At 38.9% G+C, this 20,696-nt stretch overlaps 3 protein-coding genes across 31 annotated transcripts in view; 1 reads left to right on the forward strand and 2 right to left on the reverse strand.

The window, feature by feature from the left end:
- CCDC146 (coiled-coil domain containing 146) overlaps positions 1–18,921 on the reverse strand; it is a 265,750-nt gene extending 246,829 nt beyond the window's left edge. The window contains exon 1 of the mRNA XM_035255009.3: positions 18,667–18,921. The gene's annotated coding sequence lies outside the window, so the exon portion shown is untranslated. The remainder of the gene's footprint in view (positions 1–18,666) is intronic.
- Positions 1–20,696, forward strand: part of FAM185A (family with sequence similarity 185 member A) — an 82,746-nt gene that overhangs the window by 59,327 nt on the left and 2,723 nt on the right. Inside the window, exon 8 of one of the 2 annotated variants that reach the window (XM_054237860.2) lies at positions 8,065–8,126. In XM_054237860.2, coding sequence (XP_054093835.1) covers positions 8,065–8,126 — 62 coding nt within the window. Of the gene's footprint in view, positions 1–8,064; positions 9,023–20,696 lie in introns of those variants that run through there. The other variant, XM_002751672.5, reaches the window with a different exon arrangement.
- Positions 16,904–20,696, reverse strand: part of FBXL13 (F-box and leucine rich repeat protein 13) — a 309,560-nt gene continuing 305,767 nt past the window's right edge. For all 28 annotated transcript variants that reach the window (XM_054237838.2, XM_078343056.1, XM_054237844.2 and 25 more), the window contains one exon: positions 16,904–18,921. In XM_054237838.2, the coding sequence (XP_054093813.1) occupies positions 18,732–18,921 (190 nt within the window). In that variant the 3' untranslated portion in view covers positions 16,904–18,731. The remainder of the gene's footprint in view (positions 18,922–20,696) is intronic.

A 20,696-nucleotide genomic window follows, 5' to 3' on the forward strand; every position in this document is an offset into this window, starting at 1 on the left:
ACATAATAAGCCTAGTTGTCTATACCATATCTAAACCAAGGCTTGTAGCAAGAGAAGGGAAAGCATGTGTTTGTAGGTACCAAGCAAGGAGAATTAAGCAGATCATACTTACCTGAATTCTCAGATGGCTTATAGGTAAGGATTTTTAAAAGTGAAGAGAGCCTGACGGCTAGGAGTGGCAGGACTAGATAGCAGCTCCAACTTGGATGGACAGAGCAGTGTGTAGAGGCTTGTATTATAAATTTTAGCTCCAGAACAACCACAGGAATAAATCAGGAAACCCAAGAGACCCACAGTCCCTCTGAAGGAAGAAGATTGCTCCTATAGGACACAGGAGACACCCCAAATGTTGTCTTGGTATTTCCATGGCTCGAGAGACCAATAGATGGTTCACATCACAAGAATCTGTACAGATAATCCCCAGTACCAGCCTGGAACCTGGTAGACTTGCTGGGTGGCTAGATACAGAAGAGAGATAACAGTCACTACAGACTGGCTGTCAGAAAGCCACATCCATAGAAAAACGGGGAGAGTACTACATCAAGAGAACACCCCATGGGACAAAAGAATCTGAAGAGCCTTCAGTCCTAGACCTTCCCTCTGACAGAGCCTACCTGAATGAGAAGGAACCAAAAGTCATACTGGTTTTCTGACAAAACGAGGCTCTTTAACACCTTCCAAAGTCACACAAGCCCACCAGCAATGGATCCAAACCAAGAAGAAATCCCAGATTTACCTGAAAAAAAATTCAGGAGGTTAATTATTAAGCTAATCAGGGAGGGACCAGAGAAAGATGAAGACCAGTGCATGGAAATCAAAAAAATGAAACAATCAAAAAAAGAGGTGAAGGGAGAAATATTCATTGAAAATAGATAGCATAAATAAAAAAACAATAAAAACTTCAGGAAACAGACACACTTATAGAAATGCATAATGCTCTGGAAAGTCTCAGCAATAGAACTGAACAAGTAGAAGAGAGGAATTTAGAGCTCAAAGACAAGGTCTTCAAATTAACCCAATCCAACAAAGAAAAAAGAATTAAGAAAATATGAACAAAGCCTCCAAGAGGCCAGGGATTATGTTAAATGACCAAATCTAAGAATAATTGGCATTTCTGAGGAAGAAGAGAAATCTAAAAGCTTGGAAAACATATTGAGGGGAATAACTGAGGAAAACTTCCCTGGCCTTCCTAGAAACCTAGAGATCCAAATATAAGAAGCACAAGAACAGCTGGGAAATTCGTCACAAAAAGATCACCTAGGCACATTGACATCAGGTGATCCAAAGGTCAGATGAAGGAAAGAATCCTAAGAACTATGAGACAAAAGCACTAGGTAACCTATACAGGAAAACCTATCAAATTAACAGATTTTCAGCAGAAAACCTAGAAGCTAGCAGGGAATGGGCCCCTATCTTCTACCTCCTCAAAAAAAAAAAAAAAAAAACAACTGTCAGCCAAGAATTCTGTATCCAGTGAACTAAGCATCATGCATGAAAGATACAGTTTTTTCAGACAGACAAATGCTGAGAGAATTCGCCACTACCAAGCCACCACTACAATAAGTGCTAAAAGGAGTTCTAAATCCTAAAACAAATCCTGGAAATACATCAAAACAGAATCTTTTTAAAACCTAAATCTCACAGGATCTATAAAACAAAAATACAATTTAAAAAACAAAAAACCAAAGTGCACATGCAACAAATAACATAATTAATGGAATGGTACCTCATACCTTAGTACCAGCATTGAATGTAAATGGCCTAAATGCTCCACTTAAAAGACACAGAACTGCAGAATGGACAAGAATTCACCAACCAACTATCTGTTGCCTTCAAGAGATTCACCTAACGCCTAAGGACTCATGTAAACCTAAGGTAAAGAGGTGGGAAAAGGCATTTCATGCAAATGGACACCAAAAGCAAGCAGGAGTAGGTATTCTTATAGCAGAAAAATAAACTTTAAAGCAACAGCAGTAAAAAAAGACAAAGAAGGACGTTATAAAATGTTAAAAGGCCTTGTCCAACAGGAAGATATCACAATCCTAAACATTTATGCACGTAACACTGGAGTGCCCAAATTTATAAAACAATTACCAATAGACTTAGGAAATGACATAGACACCAACACAATAATAGTGAGGGACTTCATTACTCAACTGATTGCACTAGACAGGTCATCAAGAAAGTCAACAACAACAAAAAAATGGATTTAAACTATACCTTGGAACAAATGGACTTAACAGATATATACAGAACATTCCATCCAACAACTACAGAATACACATTCTATTCAACAGCACTTGGAACTTTCTCCACGATAGACCATATGATAGGCCACAAAATGAGTCTCAATAAATTTAAGAAAATTGAAATTATGTCAAGCACTCTCTTAGACCACACTGGAAATCAACTCTGAAAGGAACTTCAAAATCATGCAAATACGTGGAAATTAAATAACCTGCATGATCACTGGGTCAAAACGAAATCAAGATGGAAATTTAAAAATTCTTTGAACTGAACAACAATAGTGACACAACTTATCAAAACCTCTGGTATACAGCAAAGGCCATGCTAAGAGGAAACTTCAGAGCCTAAACGCCTGCATCAAAAAGAGTAAAAGGGCACAAACTGACATTCTAAGGAACTAGAAAAACAAGAACAAACCAAACTGAACCCAACAGAAGAAAGGAAATAACCAAGATCAGAGCAGAACTAAATGATTTTGAAACAAACAAAAATACAAAAGATAAATGAAACAAAATATGGGTTCTTTGAAAAGATAAATAAAATAAATAGAACATTAAGATTAACCAAGAAAAAAAAAGAAAATCCAAATAACCTCAATAAGAAACAAAATTGGAGATATTACATTTGATATCACAGAAATACAAAAGATCATTCAAGTCTACTATGAACACCTTTATGCTTATAAACTAGAAAGCCTAGAAGAGGTGGATAAATTCCTGAAAAGATACAACCCTCCTAGCTTAAGTCAGGAAGAATTAGATACCCTGAACAGATCGATAACAAGCAGTGAGATTGAAGTGGTAATTTAAAATTTACCAACAACAACAAAAAAGTCCAGAACCAGATGGATTCACCACAGAATTCTACCAGACATTCGAAGAATTGGTACCAATCCTACTGACACTATTCCACAAGATAGAGAAAGAAGGAACCCTCCCCAATTCATTCTATGAAGCCAGCATCACCCTAATACTAAAACCAGGAAAGGACACAACCAAAAAAGAAAACTACAGACTGATATTCCTGATGAACATAGATGTTAAAATTCTTAACAAAATACTAGCTAACAGAATCCAACAACATATCAAAAAGATAATCTACCATGATCAAGTGGGTTTTATCCCAGGGATAGTTTAACACATGCAAGTCAATAAATGTGATATACCATATAAACAGAATCAAAAACAAAAATCACATGATCATCTCAATAGATGCAGAAAAAGCATTCAACAACATCCAGCATCCCTTCATGATTAAAACTCTCAATAAAATTGGCATACAAGGGACATACCTCAATGTAATAAAAGCCATCTATGACAAACCCACAGCTACCATAATACTGAGTGGGGAAAAGTTGAAAGCATTCCCTCTGAGAACTGAACAAGACAGGGATGCCCACTTTCACCACTCCTCCTCAATATAGTACTGGAAGTCCTAGTTAGAGCAGTCGGAGGAAGAAATACAGGGCATCCAAATTGGTAAAGAGGAAGTCAAACTGTCACTGTTTGCTGATGATATGATTGTTTACCTCAAAAACCCTAAAGACTCCTCCAGAAAGCTCCTAGAACTGATAAAAAAGATTCTGCAAAGTTTCCAGATACAAAATGAATGTACACAAATCAGTAGCTCTTCTATACACCAACAGCAACCAAGTGGTGAATCAAATCAAGAACTCAACCCATTTTTTACAATAGCTGCAAAAAAATAAAATAAATGAAGTACTTAGGAATATATACCTAGCCAAGGAGGCAAAGGACCTCTACAAGGAAAACTATAAAACACTGCTGAAAGAAATCATAGACCACACAAAGAAATGGAAACACATCCCATGCTCATGGATGGGTAAAATCAATATGAAAATGACCTTACCACCAAAGCAATCTACAGATTAAATGCAATCACCATCAAAATACCACCATCATTCTTCAGAGAATTAGAGAAAACAGTTATAAAATTCTGTGGAACCAAAAAAGAGCCTGCATAGCCAAAGCAAGTCTAAGCAAAAAGAACAAATCTGGAGGCATCATATTACCTGATTTCAAACTATACTCTAAGGCCGTAGTCACAAAAACAGCATGGTACTGGTATAATAATAGGCACATAGACCAATGGAACAGAATAGAGAATAGAGAACACTTACAAAAAAGTCGACTCAAGATGGATTAAGGACTTAAATCTAAGACCTGAAACTGTAAAAATTCTCAAAGTTAAGATCAGAAAAATCCTTCCAGACACTGGCTTAGACAAGGATTTCATGACCAAGAACCCAAAAGCAAAGGCAATAAAAACAAAGATAAATAGCTGGGACTTAATTAAACTAAAGAACTTTTGCACAGCAAAAGGAACAACCCACAGAGTGGGAATAAATCTTCACAATCCATACATCTGACAGAGGAGTAATATCCAGAATCTACAATGAATTCAAATCAGTAAGAAAAAAACAGTCCCATCAAAGAGTGGGCTAAGGACATGAATAGACAATTCTCAAATGAAGATATACACATACAAATGTCCAACAAACATATGAAAGAATGTCACTGATGATTAGAGAAATACAAATCAAAACCACAATGCAACACCACCTTACTCCTGCAAGAATGGCCATAATCAAAAAATCAAAAAACAATAGATGTTGGTGTGGATGTGGTACTCAGGGAACACATCTACACTGCTGGTTGGAATGTAAACTAGTACAACCACCATGGAAAACAATCTGGAGATTCCTTAAAGAACTAAAAGTAGAACTACCATCTGATCCAGCAATCCCACTACTGGGTATCTACCCAGCACAATTTGCAATTGCAAAATTGGGGAACCAACCCCAATGTAAACTAGTGTAACCACCATGGAAAACAGTCTGGAGATTCCTTAAAGAACTAAAAGTAGGGGCCAAGCACGGTGGCTCAAGCCTGTAATCCCAGCACTTTGGGAGGCCAAGGTGGGTGGATCACGAGGTCAACAGATCGAGACCATCCTGGTCGACATGGTGAAGCCCCGCCTCTACTAAGAATATAAAAAATTAGCTGGGCATGGTGGTGCGTGCCTGTAATCCCAGCTACTCAGGAGGCTGAGGCAGGAGAATTGCCTGAACCCGGGAGGTGGAGGTTGCAGTGAGCCGAGATCACGCCATTGCACTCCAGCCTGGGTAACAAGAGCGAAACTCTGTCTCAAAAAAAAAAAAGAACTAAAAGTAGAACTGCCATCTGATCCAGCAATCCCACTACTGGATATCTACCCAGAGGAAAAAAGTCATTATACAAAAAGATGCCAATCAATGAGTGGATTAAAAAACTGTGAGATATATATCTATAGATAAATATAGATATCTCTATATAGATATATCTAGACATATATAGATAGATAGGTCTAGATATATCTATATATATCTCAGTTTTTTAATCAATGTGTGTGTATGTGTGTGTATATATATATATATATATACACACACACATGATGGAATACCACTTAGCCATAAAAAGGAATGAATTAACGGCTTTATAGGCAAAATCATAAATTGATACATGGGGACTATGTATTGCTCTGACCTAAAAGGGCAAGACATCTAGAAGAAGGGAGCCTGCAGGCTATAGGTGTATTTAAAGATTTTTTTGATTTCTGATTGGTTAACAAAGTGAAGCTTTATCTAAAAATTTGGGATCCATAGAAAAGAATGTTAGTTCTGGCTCATGGGTGACACCTCCTCCAGGCCCCTGAGAAATGTAGAATGGTCAGAATTTAGTCTTCAGTTTCCCCTTATCTGAAGTCTATGTGCTAGCAGATCTGTTTGGTGGGGGTCTGGATTTCTGTGAAACAACTCAGAGACATAGGTTCAGATTTGGTCTTTTTTTTAAAAATAAAAAACAAAACATTTATGATTTGAACTTTTTGACTTGTTTTAAGCTATTTGTTGTTGTTGTTGTTTATTAAGTTGCTCATTTGCTTTTTTTTTTTTTGAGACACAGTTACACTCTTGTCACCTAGGCTGGAGTGCAATGGCGCAATCTCGGCTCACTGCAACCTCTACCTCCCAGGTTCAAGCAATTCTCCTGCCTCAGCCTGTCGAGTAGCTGGGATTACAGGTGCTTGGCACCATGCTTGGCTAATTTTTATATTTTTACTAGAGACAGGGTTTCACCATGTTGACTGGGGAGTCTTGAACTCCTGTCCTCAGGTGATCCACCCACCTTGGCCTCCCAAAGTGCAGGAGTTTACTTAGGTAAATGCCTGGAATCTTTTAAGGAACCCAAGTTTGTTTTTTTTTTAAATTTTGTGCTTGAGAAGAGCCCACAGGCCCCTACAAAGTGTCCCTGTTCTGTCTCAATTTGTCTGGTTTCTTAAACCCAGAACTGCAGTGGAACTCCAGAGGAAATATAACACCTTTATAACCTTGATTTGTAAAGAAAACATAGAACTAGGAGAATAGATCTGAGAAACAAACGAGGGGAGCTTTGTGATTGCCACAGCAGGGATCTGGGCTGCAGGGCAGGGAGAGATCGCACAGGCAGAGCCCAGCGGACTCCTTGAGTGGAGGAGACTGAGTCTCTGAGCAGAGCTTCTGGAGAGATCAAAGCTGCCCAGAGTTCACAAAAGAGAGTTCCAAAGGGGAGGAAGCTGCACAGAGGGGACTGCGGAGGGTGCCATGGAGATTTAGCCAAGTACTAATGAGGAAGCATTGAGGAAACTACCTACACATGGTCCACTGTGGATGAACCTCAAAATAATTATGCTGAATGAAAGAAGACAGATTTTTTTTTAAAGAGCATAACTGTATACCTCAATTTATATAAGCTTTTACAAACAGCAGCTAATCCATAGTGCCACAAAGCTGTTGGAGGGTGACAGAAAGGGAGGCGCAAAAAAAAAAAAAGGAAAAGACCACACTGGAATACAAACAAACTTTTGGGAGGGATGGATATGTTCACTATCTTGATTAAGTAGATGATTCACAGACTTTTACCTATGTCAAAATTTAGTACATTTTATGCTTTAGGTACATGTAGTTTATTTTGTCAGTTATACTCCAATAAAGCTCTTTTTTTAGACTGCATTTAAAAATAATAAATGTGGAACATTCCTAATCCAAAATCTGAAATGCTTCAAAATATGAAATAAAGAAGTGTTAATTGGAGTAATTTGGATTTCAGATCTTCATATTAGGATGCTCAACTGGTATGTCTTCTTCAAATATTCAAAAAAAATGTGAAATTTGAAACAATTCTGGTCCCAAGCATGTTAAATAAGGGATACGCATCCTGTGCAAATAAAACACAGCTGGCTGGGGGTGGTGGCTCACACCTGGCTGTGGGTGGTGCCTCACACCTGCAATCCCAGCACTTTGGGAGGCCGAGGTGGGTGGATCACCTGAGGTCTGGAGTTCAAGACCAGCCTGGCCCTACTAAAAATACAAACAACATGGTGAAACCCTGTCCCTACTAAAAATACAAAAAAAATTAGCCAGGCGTGGTGGCACGTGTCTGTAGTCCCAGCTACTCAGGAGGTTGAGGCCAGAGAATTCCTTGAACCCAGGAGGCAGAGGCTGCAGTGAGTTGAGATCATGCCACTATATTTCGCCCTGGGCGACAGAGTGAGACTTCATTTCAAACAAAACACACAGAGTACCCTCCTTCTCAGGGTTGTTCTGAGAAAATGAATGGAGGGGAGCAAGCCCAGATAATCTCTTTGCAACTCTTTCCCAATTCAGATTATCTTTACCAAGATGCTTGGTATTCTAAGGTGTTTTTGTTTTATAGATATGTTGCTAGATCTATGTAGTCAATTACTGCTCTTGATATAACTTTATGCAATTTTTTGTTTCAGGACTCATGAATCAAGCAAGCAAACATGAAAAATGGATTAAGGCTGATGCTCCAAAAGGGACTGTAAGTTTTAGAAGGCAAAGCTGGTTTCAGTCCCTGAAACTGCAGGACTAAGACTGATTTGAGGTTGTATTTATGATTTTTAACAATGATTTGCGTATCTGTGACTATAAAAATGTAAATACCACTGTTCATATAAATGTTGAAAAGAACAAATTGAGAATGAATACTGGTGAACTGTTTAGGCAGGCTTTTTCAAAATTTGTACTTGGCTATTGTATTCATTTTCTACTGATCTGTAACAAATTACCACAAATTTAGCAGCATAAAATAATATTCATTTACAGCTCACAGTTCCATAAGCCAAGAGCCCAGTATGGCTAGGTTCTCTGCTCAGGGAATCACAAGTCTGGAATCAAGATTTTGGTCAGACTGAGTTCTCATCTGGAGTCTCTGGGAAGAAATCTACTTCCAAGTTTATTTAGATTGTTGGGAAAATCCAGTTCCTTGTGATTGGATGACTGAGGTCTCCATTTTCTTGCTGGCTATCAGCCAGCAATCACTCTAAGCTTTTAGAGGCCACCCACATGTCTTTGCATGTTGTCCTTCCATCTTTAAGCCTGCAGTGATGAACTGAGTTCTTCTCATATTTTGAATATCTGACTTCTGCAACCAGCTGCAAGAATATATACTTTTAAAGGGCTCACTTGATTAGGTCAGGCCCACCCAAGATAACCTTTGTTTTACCATATAATGTAACGTTTATGGTAGTGATGGCCTATAACATTCAGTTTCATTTCCCGCTCAAGGGAAGGAGATTATACAAAGGCATTTTTCATAGGGGGGTGCAAATAGCTTAAATTTTTTTATAATGTAGCTCTCACATGACAGGTTTTCTACTTAGTACCTCTTATGCCATCAATGTAAATTTAAGCCATGAATAAAAAACATATGTGAGGCATTTGCTACTGATTCTTAATAACTTTTTTTTTAACTTTTTATTGTATTTTAGGTTTTGGGGTACATGTGCAGAACATGCAAGATAGTTGCATAAGTACATACATGGCAGTCTGTTTTGCTTCCTTTCTCCCCTTCACCACATTTGGCATTTCTCCCCAGGCTATCCCTCCCCAGATCCTCCCCCCACTGGCCCTCCCCTTTTCCCCCCAATAGACCCCAGTGTTTAGTACTCCCCTTTCTGTGTCCATGTGTTCTCCTTTTTCATCACCTGCCTATGAGTGAGAATATGCGGTATTTCATTTTCTGTTCTTGTGTCAGTTTGCTGAGAATGATGTTCTCCAGATTCATCCATGTCCCTACACACGACACAAACTCATCATTTCTGATTGCTGCATAATATTCCATGGTGTATATGTGCCACATTTTCCCAATCGAGTCTTATCATCGATGGGCATTTGGGTTGATTCCAGGTCTTTGCTATTGTAAACAGTGCTGCAATGAACATTCGTGTGCATGTGTCCTTATAGTGATTTATAGTCCTTTGGATATATATTCAGTAATGGGATTGCTGGGTCAAATGGAATTTCTATTTCTAAGGCCTTGAGGAATCGCCACACTGTCTTCCACAATGGTTGAACTAATTTACACTCCCACCAACAGTGTAAAAGTGTTCCTTTTTCTCCACATCCTCTCCAGCATCTGTTGTCTCCAGATTTTTTAATGATCGCCATTCTAACTGGTGTGAGATGGTATCTCAATGTGGTTTTGATTAGCATCTCTCTGATGCCCAGTGATGATGAGCATTTTTTGATAGGATTGTTGGCCTCATATATGTCTTCTTTTGTAAAGTGTCTGTTCATATCCTTTGCCCACTTTCGAATGGGCTTGTTTTTTTCCTGTAAATCTGTTTTAGTTCTTTGTAAATTCTGGATATCAGCCCTTTGTCAGATGGGTAAACTTCAAAAATTTTTTCCCATTCTGTTGGTTGTCAATCCACTCTAGTGACTGTTTCTTTTGCCGTGCAGAACCTGTGAAGTTTCATTAGGTCCCATTTGTCTATTTTGTCTTTTGTTGCCAATGCTTTTGGTGTTTTGTTCATGAAGTCCTTGCCTACTCCTATGTCCTGGATAGTTTTGCCTAGATTTCCTTCTAGGGTTTTTATGGTGCCAGGTCTTATGTTTAAGTCTTTAATCCATCTGGAGTTAATTTTAGTGTAAGGTGTCAGGAAGGGGTCCAGTTTCTGCTTTCTGCACATGGCTAGCCAGTTTTCCCAACACCATTTGTTAAACAGGGAGTCCTTTCCCCATTGCTTGTTTTTGTCAGGTTTATCAAAGATTGTATAGTTGTAGATATGTTGTGTTGCCTCCGATGCCTCTGTTTTGTTCCATTGGTCTATATCTCTGTTTTGGTACCAGTACCATGCTGTTTTGATTACTGTAGCCTTGTAGTATAGTTTGAAATCCGGTAGTGTGATGCCCCCCGCTGTGTTCTTTTTGCTTAGAATTGACTTGGCTATGCGGGCTCTCTTTTGGTTCCATATGAAGTTCATGGTGTTTTTTTCCAGTTCTGTGAAGAAAGTTAATGGTAGCTTGATGGGGATAGTGTTGATTCTGTAAATTACTTTGGGCAGTATAGCCATTTTCACGATATTAATTCTTCCTAACCATGAACATGGAATGTTTCTCCATCTGTTTGTGTCCTCTCTGATTTCGTTGAGCAGTGGTTTGTAGTTTTCCTTGAAGAGGTCCCTTATGTTCCTTGTGAGTTGTATTCCTAGGTATTTTATTCTTTTTGTAGCAATTGTGAATGGCAGTTGGTTCTTGATTTGGCTTTCTTTAAGTCTGTTATTGGTGTAGAGGAATGCTTGTGATTTTTGCACATTGATTTTATATTCTGAGACTTTGCTGAAGTTGCTTATCAGTTTCAGGAGTTTTTGGGCTCAGGCGTTGGGTCTTCTAGGTATACTATCATGTCGTCTGCAAATAGAGACAATTTGGCTTCCACCTTTCCTATTTGAATACTCTTTATTTCTTTCTCTTGCCTTTTGTTCTGGCTAGAACTTCCAGTACTGTATTGAATAGGAGTGGTGAAAGAGGGCATCCTTGTCTAGTGCCGGATTTCAAAGGGAATGCTTCCAGTTTATGCCCATTCTGTATGATATTGGCTGTTGGTTTGTCATAAATAGCTTTTATTACTTTGAGATACGTTCCATCAATACCGAGTTTATTGAGGGTTTTTAGCATAAAGGGCTGTTGAATTTTGTCGAATGTCTTCTCTGCGTCAATTGAGATAATCATGTGGTTTTTGTTTTTGGTTCTGTTTATGTGGTGAATTACATTTATAGACTTGCGTATGTTGAACCAGCCTTGCATCCCCGGGATGAATCCTACTTGATCATGATGGATAACTTTTTTGATTTGCTGTTGCAATCGGCTTGCCAATATTTTATTGAAGATTTTTTCATCTATGTTCATCATGGATATTGGCCTGAAGTTTTCTTTTCTCGTTGGGTCTCTGCCGGGTTTTGGTATCAGGATGATATTGGTCTCATAAAATGATTTGGGAAGGATTCCCTCTTTTTGGATTATTTGGAATAGTTTCAGAAGGAATGGTCCCAGCTCCTCTTTGTGTGTCTGGTAGAATTCGGCTGTGGTCTGTCTATTTTGTTGATCTTTTCAAAAAACCAGCTCTTGGATTTATTGATTTTTTTGAAGGGTTTTTCATGTCTCTATCTCCTTCATTTCAGCTCTGATCTTAGTTATTTCTTGTCTTCTGATACGTTTTAAGTTTTTTTGCTCTTGCTCCTCTAGCTCTTTCAATTTTGACGATAGGGTGTCAATTTTGGATCTCTCCATTCTCCTCATATGGGCACTTATTGCTATATATTTTCCTCTAGAGACTGCTTTAAATGTGTCCCAGAGATTGTGGCATGTTGTGTCTTCATTCTCATTGGTTTCAAAGAACTTCTTTATTTCTGCCTTCATTTCATTGTTTATCCAGTCAATATTCAAGAGCCAGTTGTTCAGTTTCCATGAAGCTGTGTGGTTCTGAGTTAGTTTCTGAATTCTGAGTTCTAACTTGATTGCACTATGGTCTGAGAGACTGTTTGTTATGATTTCAGTTGTTTTGCATTTGCTGAGGAGTGCTTGACTTCCAATTATGTGGTCAATTTTAGAGTAGGTGTGATGTGGTGCTGAGAAGAATGTATATTCTGTGGATTTGGGGTGGAGAGTTCTGTAAATGTCTATCAGGTTTGCTTGCTCCAGGTCTGAGTTCAAGCCCTGGATAACCTTGTTGATTTTCTGTCCGGTTGATCTGTCTAATATTGACAGTGAAGTGTTAAAGTCTCCCACTATTATTGTGTGGGAGTCTTAAGTCTCTTTGTAAGTCATTAAGAACTTGCCTTATGTATCTGGGTGTTCCTGTATTGGGTCCATATATGCTTAGTATCATTAGCTCTTCTTGTTGTATCGATCCTTTTACCATTATGTAATGGCCTTCTTTGTCTCTTTTGATCTTTGTTGCTTTAAAGTCTATTTTATCAGAGATGAGAATTGCAACTCCTGCTTTTTTTTGCTGTCCATTAGCTTGGTAAATCTTCCTCCATCCCTTTATTTTGAGCCTTTGTGTATCCTTGCATGTGAGATGGGTTTCCTGGATACAGTACACTGATGGGTTTTGGATTTTTATCCAATTTGCCAGTCTTTGTCTTTTGATTGGTACATTTAATCCATTTACATTTAGGGTTAATATTGTTATGTGTGAATTTGATACTGCCATTTTGATGGTAGCTGGCTTTTTGCCCGTTAGTTGTTGTAGATTCTTCATTATGTTGATGCTCTTTAGCATTTAGTGTGATTTTGGAATGGCTGGTACTGGTTGTTCCTTTCTATGTGTAGTGCCTCTTTCAGGAGCTCTTGTAAAGCAGGCCTGGTGGTGACAAAATCTTTGAGTACTTACTTGTTCACAAAGGATTTTATTTTTCTTTCACTTCTGAAGCTCAGTTTGGCTGGATATGAAATTCTGGGTTGAAAGTTCTTTTCTTTAAGGATGTTGAATATTGGCCCCCACTCTCTTCTGGCTTGTAGTGTTTCTGCCGAGAGATCTGCTGTGAGTCTGATGGGCTTCCTTTTGTGGGTGACCCGACCTTTCTCTCTGGCTGCCCTTAGTATTTTCTCCTTTATTTCAACCTTGTTGAATCTGACGATTATGTCCCTTGGGGTTGCTCTTCTTGTGGAATATCTTTGTGGCGTTCTCTGTATTTCCTGCATTTGAGTGTTGGTGTGTCTTGCTAGGTGGGGGAAATTTTCCTGGATGATGTCCTGAAGAGTATTTTCCAGCTTGGATTCATTCTCTTCATCACATTCTGGTACACCTATCAAACATAGGTTAGGTCTCTTCACATAATCCCACATTTCTTGGAGACTTTGTTCTTTCCTTTTTGTGCTTTTTTCTCTGATCTTGGTTTCTCGTTTTATTTCATTGAGTTGATCTTCGACTTCTGATATTCTTTCTTCTGCTTGGTCAATTCGGCTGTTGAAACTTGTGCATGCTTTGCAAAGTTCTCATATTGTGTTTTTCAGCTCCTTTAATTCATTCATATTCCTCTCTAAGTTATCCATTTTTGTTATCATTTCCTCGAATCTTTTTCAAATCTTTTTTCAAGGTTCTTAGTTTCTTTGCATTTATTTAAAACATGTTTTTCTAGGTCACAAAAGTTTCTCATTATCCACCTTCTGAAGTCTAATTCCGTCATTTCGTCACAGTCATTCTCCGTCCAGCTTTGTTCCCTTGCCGGTGAGGAGATTTGGTCCTTTCTAGGAGGCGAGGTGTTCTGGTTTCGGGTGTTTTCCTCCTTTTTGTGCTGGTTTATTCCCATCTTTGTGGATTTATTTACCTGTCGTCTGTGTAGTTGCTGACTTTTCGATTGGGTCTCTGAGTGGACGCCCAGATTGTTGATGATGAAGTATTTCTGTTACTTGGTTTTCCTTCTACCAGTCTAGCCCCGCCACTGTACGACTGCTGAGGTCCACTCGAGGCCCTGCTTGTCTGGGGTGCACCTATAGCAGCTGCGGAACAGTGAGGGATGCTACCAGTTTCTTTTTCTGCTATCTTTGTCCCAGAATGATGCCTGCCAAATGTCAGTCTTTTGGATATAGAGTGGTCAGGGAGCTGCTTGAGGAGACAGTCTGTACTTTATGGGAGCTCAAGTGCTGAGTTGTGAGCTCTGTTATTCATTCAGGGCTGTTAGGCTGCTACATTTAATTCTGCTGCAGCAGAACTCATTAAAAAACCCTTTTTTTCTCAGATGCTCTCTCTGGGAGGGGGTTGGGGCCTTCTTTGTGAGTGTCCGTTGTGCTGTCCTGCCCAGCTATGAGGCAGTCTAGTCACTATTTGCCTGCCGAGGCTCCACCCTGCTGGTGTGAGGTTCGCCGTGTTTCTGCAGGCTCTACCGTGCTGTGGTCTCTGCCGTGCTGCCACGGGCTACGCCCTGCAGCGGAGTCTCTCTGTTGTGGCGGGTTGCCTTGGCAATGGCAGGCTGCGTCAGCAATGGGCGTGTATCTCAGTAGGGGTGGATTGCCTCGGTAATGGCAGATGCCCCTCCCCCACGGAGCTGCACCATCCTGGGTTCAGCTGTGCCCGCAGGGAACCTCTCCAAATTGGCGTTTGGAATTGCCATTTTGATTGTCCCACTGCACTACCCCAATTGCGGTTTTCCTGGAATCTCCTGGGCTGGCTCACTCTCCAAGTCCCATTCAGTCTCAGGTTCAGTCCTCTCAAGTCTCAGATTGCCGGTTCAACAGGGCACCCAGACCAGTGCGCTTTGTGCGGAGCACTGTGTAGCACCGCTACACTACAGTGCCAGCCGCCGGCTGCACCGGCTGCCGGCTCCACCAGCCAAAACCTCTGCCTGGCGTCCCGCGTCTCTTTTCCCCATTCTGTGGGCAACAAAGATCCGTCTGGAAATGCGGCCCTGACTCACCCTCTCTGTGCATTCAGCAAGAGCTTCAATCCTGGGTTCTCACCGTGCCATCTTGAGTCCAAAATCTCTTAATAACTTTTGTGTAATTTAAGATATAGTTCATTAGGAGGAAAGAAACAGCTATTTTATAGCCTGATAAATGAAAATAGATTTTTATAATGGTATACTGTATACAATGTTTTATGAATTCCATTTCTTTCAAATGTCTCTATTCCTGGAACATTTAAATTATATAATACTGGCTGGGCACAGTGGCTCATGCCTATAATCCCAGCATTTTGGAAGACCAAGGCATGTAGATCATTGAGGTCAGGAGTTTGAGACCAGCTTGGCAAACATGGTGAAAATCAATCTCTACTAGAAATACAAAAAAAAAAAAAAAAAATTTAGCAGGGCATGGTGGCTCATCCCTGTAATCCCAACTATTCAGGAGGCTGAGGCAGGAGAATCACTTGAACCTGGGAGGTGGAGGTTGCAGTGAGCCGAGATCACAGCACTGCACTCCTGCCTGGGTGACAGAGTGAGACTGTCTCAAAATAATTAATTAAAATAAATAAGTTATATAATACTGACTACAACTATCTCTTAGTGATGTAGTTTGGATATCTCTCCCCCAAAATCTCATGCTTAAATGTAATCCCCAATGTTGGAGCGGGGCCTGGGCGGGGGTGACTGGATCATGCAGGCAGATTTCTCACTGTTACAACCACCTTCTTGGTTCTGTCCTTGTAATAGTGAGTTCTTGCATGATCTGTTTAAAAGTGTGGGCATCTTCCCTATCTCTCTCTTGTTCCTGCTCTTGCCATGTGATGTGACTGCTCTACTTTGCCTTCTGCCATAACTAAAAGCTCCCTGAGGCCTCCTTAGAAGCCAAACAGATCCCTGTGCAATGGTTGCACAGCCTGCAGACCCAATTAAACCTCGTGAGTCAATTAAACCTCTTTTCTTCATAAATCACCCAGTCTCAGATATTCCTTTATAGCAAAACAAGAATGGCCTGAATCACTTGGATTATATTTTTTATAATGAAGACAAGTCTCTTTTTTTTTTGAGACAGGATCTTGCTTTATCACTTAGGCTGGAGTGCAGTGACACAATCTTGGCTCACTACAACTTCTGCCTCCCAGGTTCAAGATTCTTGTGCCTCAACCACCAGAGTAGCTAGCGTTACAGGCACATGCCACCATGCCCAGCTAATTTTTGTATTTTTACTGGAGCTATCTCTAATAAAAGTGTCACCATGTTGGCCAGGCTGGTCTTGAATTCCTGGCCTCAAATGCCTGCCTCAGCCTCCCAAAGTGCAACAATAACAGGTGTGAGCCAGTATGTTGGGCTAGGAAAATTCCATTCTTAAACACTAATTTTTTACAAACCTTTCCAAATATCATGATTTATGATGATCTTTTCCTTTTTTTGAGATGAGGTCTTACTCTGTTGCCCAGGCTGGAGTGCAGTGGCAATAATCATAGTTCACTGAAGCATTGAGCTCCTGGTCTTAGGCATCCTCCTGCCTCAGCCTCCTGAGTAGCTGGGATTATAGACAGGTACCACCACACCTGCTCTAATTTTTTAATTTTTTGTAGAGATGGGTCTTACTATGTTCATCAGGTCTCAAACTCCTGGCCTTAAGCTGTCCTTCTTGGCCTCCAAAAGTGCTGTGATTATACACATGAACCACTGTGCCCAGCCTCCTTTTCATTAATATTCCATGTTTTTTAGAGTTCTGTTTTTAATTTCTTATTTATGAAACAAAAGTTGGCTTTATAGGCTATCTCAACGTCTCCTTTTAGTTCACCCTTCATTAAATCAGAATGAATACAAATTTGAAAGATACTTAAATGTTGGTATATTTGGTATGGTTGTGGTGTGTTATACTATTAATTAGAGGAAACTGTGAGGCATTGAGGCAATTTTTATCATCTTTTTTCACCTTCATACAAGTATATAAACATTTTTATGACTAAAAATAAATTAGCCAATCACAGCCAGGAAAGTCATAAGCATAACAGCAGTCAACAATGGAATTGTACATATTTGGATCACATTGTTAAGACCCAGACAAAAAGAAAAAGCTGCGATATTTTACTCTCTTGGACACAGACCTATGAATATGAAATGCTTAAGGGCTAAAGACCTAATATCTTGGATATTTTGAGGACTTTGCGCTGAGAACTTAAGAGATTTCTCTACCCATAAATTTTACTTCTTGGTCTTCTTTCATAGCTCACTTTTTCTACTCCTTTTCTTCATGTATGTAGCTATAAAATTTGTCTCCCCAGGAGGAATGAATGTGTCTTCTGTACTTGTTTAAAAGAGGATGTTACTCAAAGAGCTTTGGAGCAAGCTCTGAATATAAAGCAACCTGCTAGGTTTCTGGAGAACACAACGGGTGTGTTTCCTACCATGGTCTTGCCAGTGCAGTTGTCATTACTGTAGAAAGCAATTGCCTCTTTTATAATTTCCTCCAGTTGTGTGCATGAGGTACTTAGGGATCAGATTTTTGAAATCAACTCTAATGCAGCCACCAGAAATTTTCAAATTTAGGTTAAAATCGTACTCTTATGTCATCTTATGTCTCTTGGCTATGGTCCTAAAACTTCCCACTGAAATGATTCTGTTACCTGTGTGTCCACTCCCAGGAAACTTTCCACAGCTAATTAATACTACCTTATTTCAAAAACTACAAATCAACCTCAGTGCGGGATAATTGCTAAACGCATTTAGCTAATACAAGGTAACCTCTAATAATACTTTGTACAGTCTTTTCAAAACTTTTCAAAATAACAACGCTTTATCTTAAGTTTTTAATCCTTATCTGAAACTTGTGGGATACAAAAAGATAATTAAATCCATATGAGAGATAAGTAATTGAGGAAATGGAAAGGTTAAAACTGATCTGTTATTACTGACACAGCTTGTTTGTGGCAGTCAAAACAGAGTTGTGCTTTCTCCTGGACTGTGTCAACATCAGTGTTATATAATATCAACTAATAGTAAAAACACACAGATTAAAGCTTAGTAAAATTTAATACGTAGATATGCAATTAATAAGCCTTACTTACTAGTATAAAATTGAGGGAGCATCTTTTTTGGCATAGCATAGTTTTAAGAATTCCTCCATGGTGTAAATTTGATTAAAGAGATATCTTTCTGAGATATTGAAGGGACATTCTTTCTATTCAGATATTCTTGTTTCTATTTAGTTCTCTTTTGTCGTTAAATGTCTGGAAACCACAGGAAAGCCCCATTCCTTTGAAAATATTAATATATGTCTGTATTCTTTATAAAGCTTTATAAAATATCACAGGTCCTTCAAGCTATTGGCCTGGCTCAAACTCTTAGTTTGACATAATGGCCATCTCCATCTTTTTCCTTTCTAAAGAAAAATTTCTTAATTTCTTGTCAAAAAAGTCTCATCTCTCAGGGTTGTTTCATATAACTATAACTTTAGATTTTATAATCTCATGAAAACTATTGGTTTGATTAAATGTAGGCAGAAATTTTATACAGTCAGTACCTGATTTGGCTCCTTTTTAAAATCATGATTATTTAGCCAGAAGAACTACTGATGTATTTGGAAACATTTGTAGTTGGAATAAGAATCAGAAGATGGTTTGTTGCTTGTTTACATTGTTATTGAGATTCAGCTAGTACACATACTTGCAACAAATGGAGAAAACTTGCCGAGTTCTAGATTTTTTGTTCTTCCTGCTTGAGGCTGAAAGTCACACTGCTTCCTCTTCACTGCTGTATGTTGACTTTTCCACTGTTAGTTCTAAGTGTCCTTTAGATGATGTTATGTTTTCAGGCTGTGTAAGAGGGTTTCCTTCCCTATCATAGCGAAACCAACGTGGAGGGTCATTAGAGTTGTATTCCTGCTGCTGAACTTTCGATGACATTCTTTCAGCTGCATTCCTGTAATAACAGTGCTTAGCATTAGCTAGTTGCAGAAGTAATCCCTAGTGCAAAATTTTTAAACTCAACTAAATTTGGAGTTAAAGAACTCACTGTCACAATTTGAACTCACATCAGAGCTCTTTTGCCTTGCTGAGAGGATATGGGTAAGTGTACAAAAAAAACAGGGTCCCAAAGCCTCAGTAGCTCTGATTCAGCCAGTTCAGAAATTAACGGATACAGGGAATAGGTAAAGAAACTACACATGGCCATGGAAGAGGAACACTGAGGCGTCTATTTACAGTGCTTTGAGTAAGCCCCTTTTTTGGTATTTCTAGTTTCTCTGATGAGAGAGTAACCTAACCAGCCTACCTCTGAGGGCTGACCATGCACCAGGCCGGGAGCTCTTAATCCAGAGTTCACAGATCCCTTGTGACTACATGGATGAACTTCAGGGAGGTCCGTGAACTCCCTGAAAGTTCATGCAGTTTTGTCTGTAATATACATTTTTTTGAGAAAGTTTGTGACTCAGGTGTCCATGACCAAAATGATTGAAAAATACTGTTATAGTCTTTCTTAGGAGGAAATAAGGAAGAAGGCATCAGAAGAAAAAAAAAAGTACATCTAACTTGAAAACAAAGCCATTTTGAGGACAGCAGGAATAACTTCCTTGCCTAGAAAGTTAGTTTGAATCAAGATATTAGTACTAAAAAGGAGATGAGTAACTGACCACTTCTGTAGAATTAGAAATGAGTAACTATGATGTAAACCCATGAAGGCACAACCTTCCCCACTCTTGCTGTATGTTACATTGAGTTATTAATTGCAAAAGTCTGGAAAGAGAGTCATTGATATGGAGCTGGCTTTACCAAACACTTGGAATTAAGTTTGTGCTGAATGGCAATATGAGTTCAGGTAAGGCAAATAAATGTGAAGAAAAAATCCAACAACATAGAGATACCAGTTTAAAATGCTGTTTCAATTAAATCAAACTTTAGATGTATTAAAATAATTGTAACCAAAGTCAACAGGGAGATAATCAAAGCATTGCTAATTCTTCCTCTAAGCACATTGCTTTTTAGCTTATATATTTGCTCTCAAACAAAACTTCTAAAAATGTAAAGAACAAATTGAGTAAAAACAATTATCATATCCTAATTTCTAGTTAGGAGCCACCAATCCTTATGGACTAAAACTTGGCAAACAAGTTTATTCTTTTCAGAGAAATATTTGTTCTCAGTTTCAAAAATGGTAAGTTTATTGTCAAAGATAATGTTTTGCATTCTGTTAATTTTTAAAATCTTTTCTTAAGGTACTGTCCTGCATTTTAAACTTCTTCTATAATGTTTATATATCCTCCAAGTAGAACATTATTATGCCAACAGAATGGGTTTATATCTTTTGCTTTTAACATATTCTTCTCCTAATGATATTTCTCCCCTTTCAATTCTTTATAGGTGAGATTATTATATCTTTTTATGATGGTACAGAATTGAAATGAGCTGCACATTGACTGTCCTACAAGAGTAGCACAGTTAGAGGCAACAATGTTCTTGATCTATAGGGAAAAGAAATGCTTGTTTTAGGGAGTTAAGATTTACACATCCTAGTTGACCAAGTTTTATCTTACCTTTAATGTCAGAAGAGCAACAATTTTGAGAGTTCTAGATAACTGGTAAGAGGGTAAGTACTCCTAATGCTAAGTCTGGGAATGTGTAAATACAAAGTCCTATGGCTGCTCAATCAGCCACAAGCCAGGGTACATTACGTGGTAATTGTAATGTAAAACAATTATC

The sequence above is a fragment of the Callithrix jacchus genome, chromosome 11, assembly GCF_049354715.1.
Source record: "Callithrix jacchus isolate 240 chromosome 11, calJac240_pri, whole genome shotgun sequence".
Taxonomy (NCBI): Eukaryota; Metazoa; Chordata; class Mammalia; order Primates; family Cebidae; genus Callithrix; species Callithrix jacchus.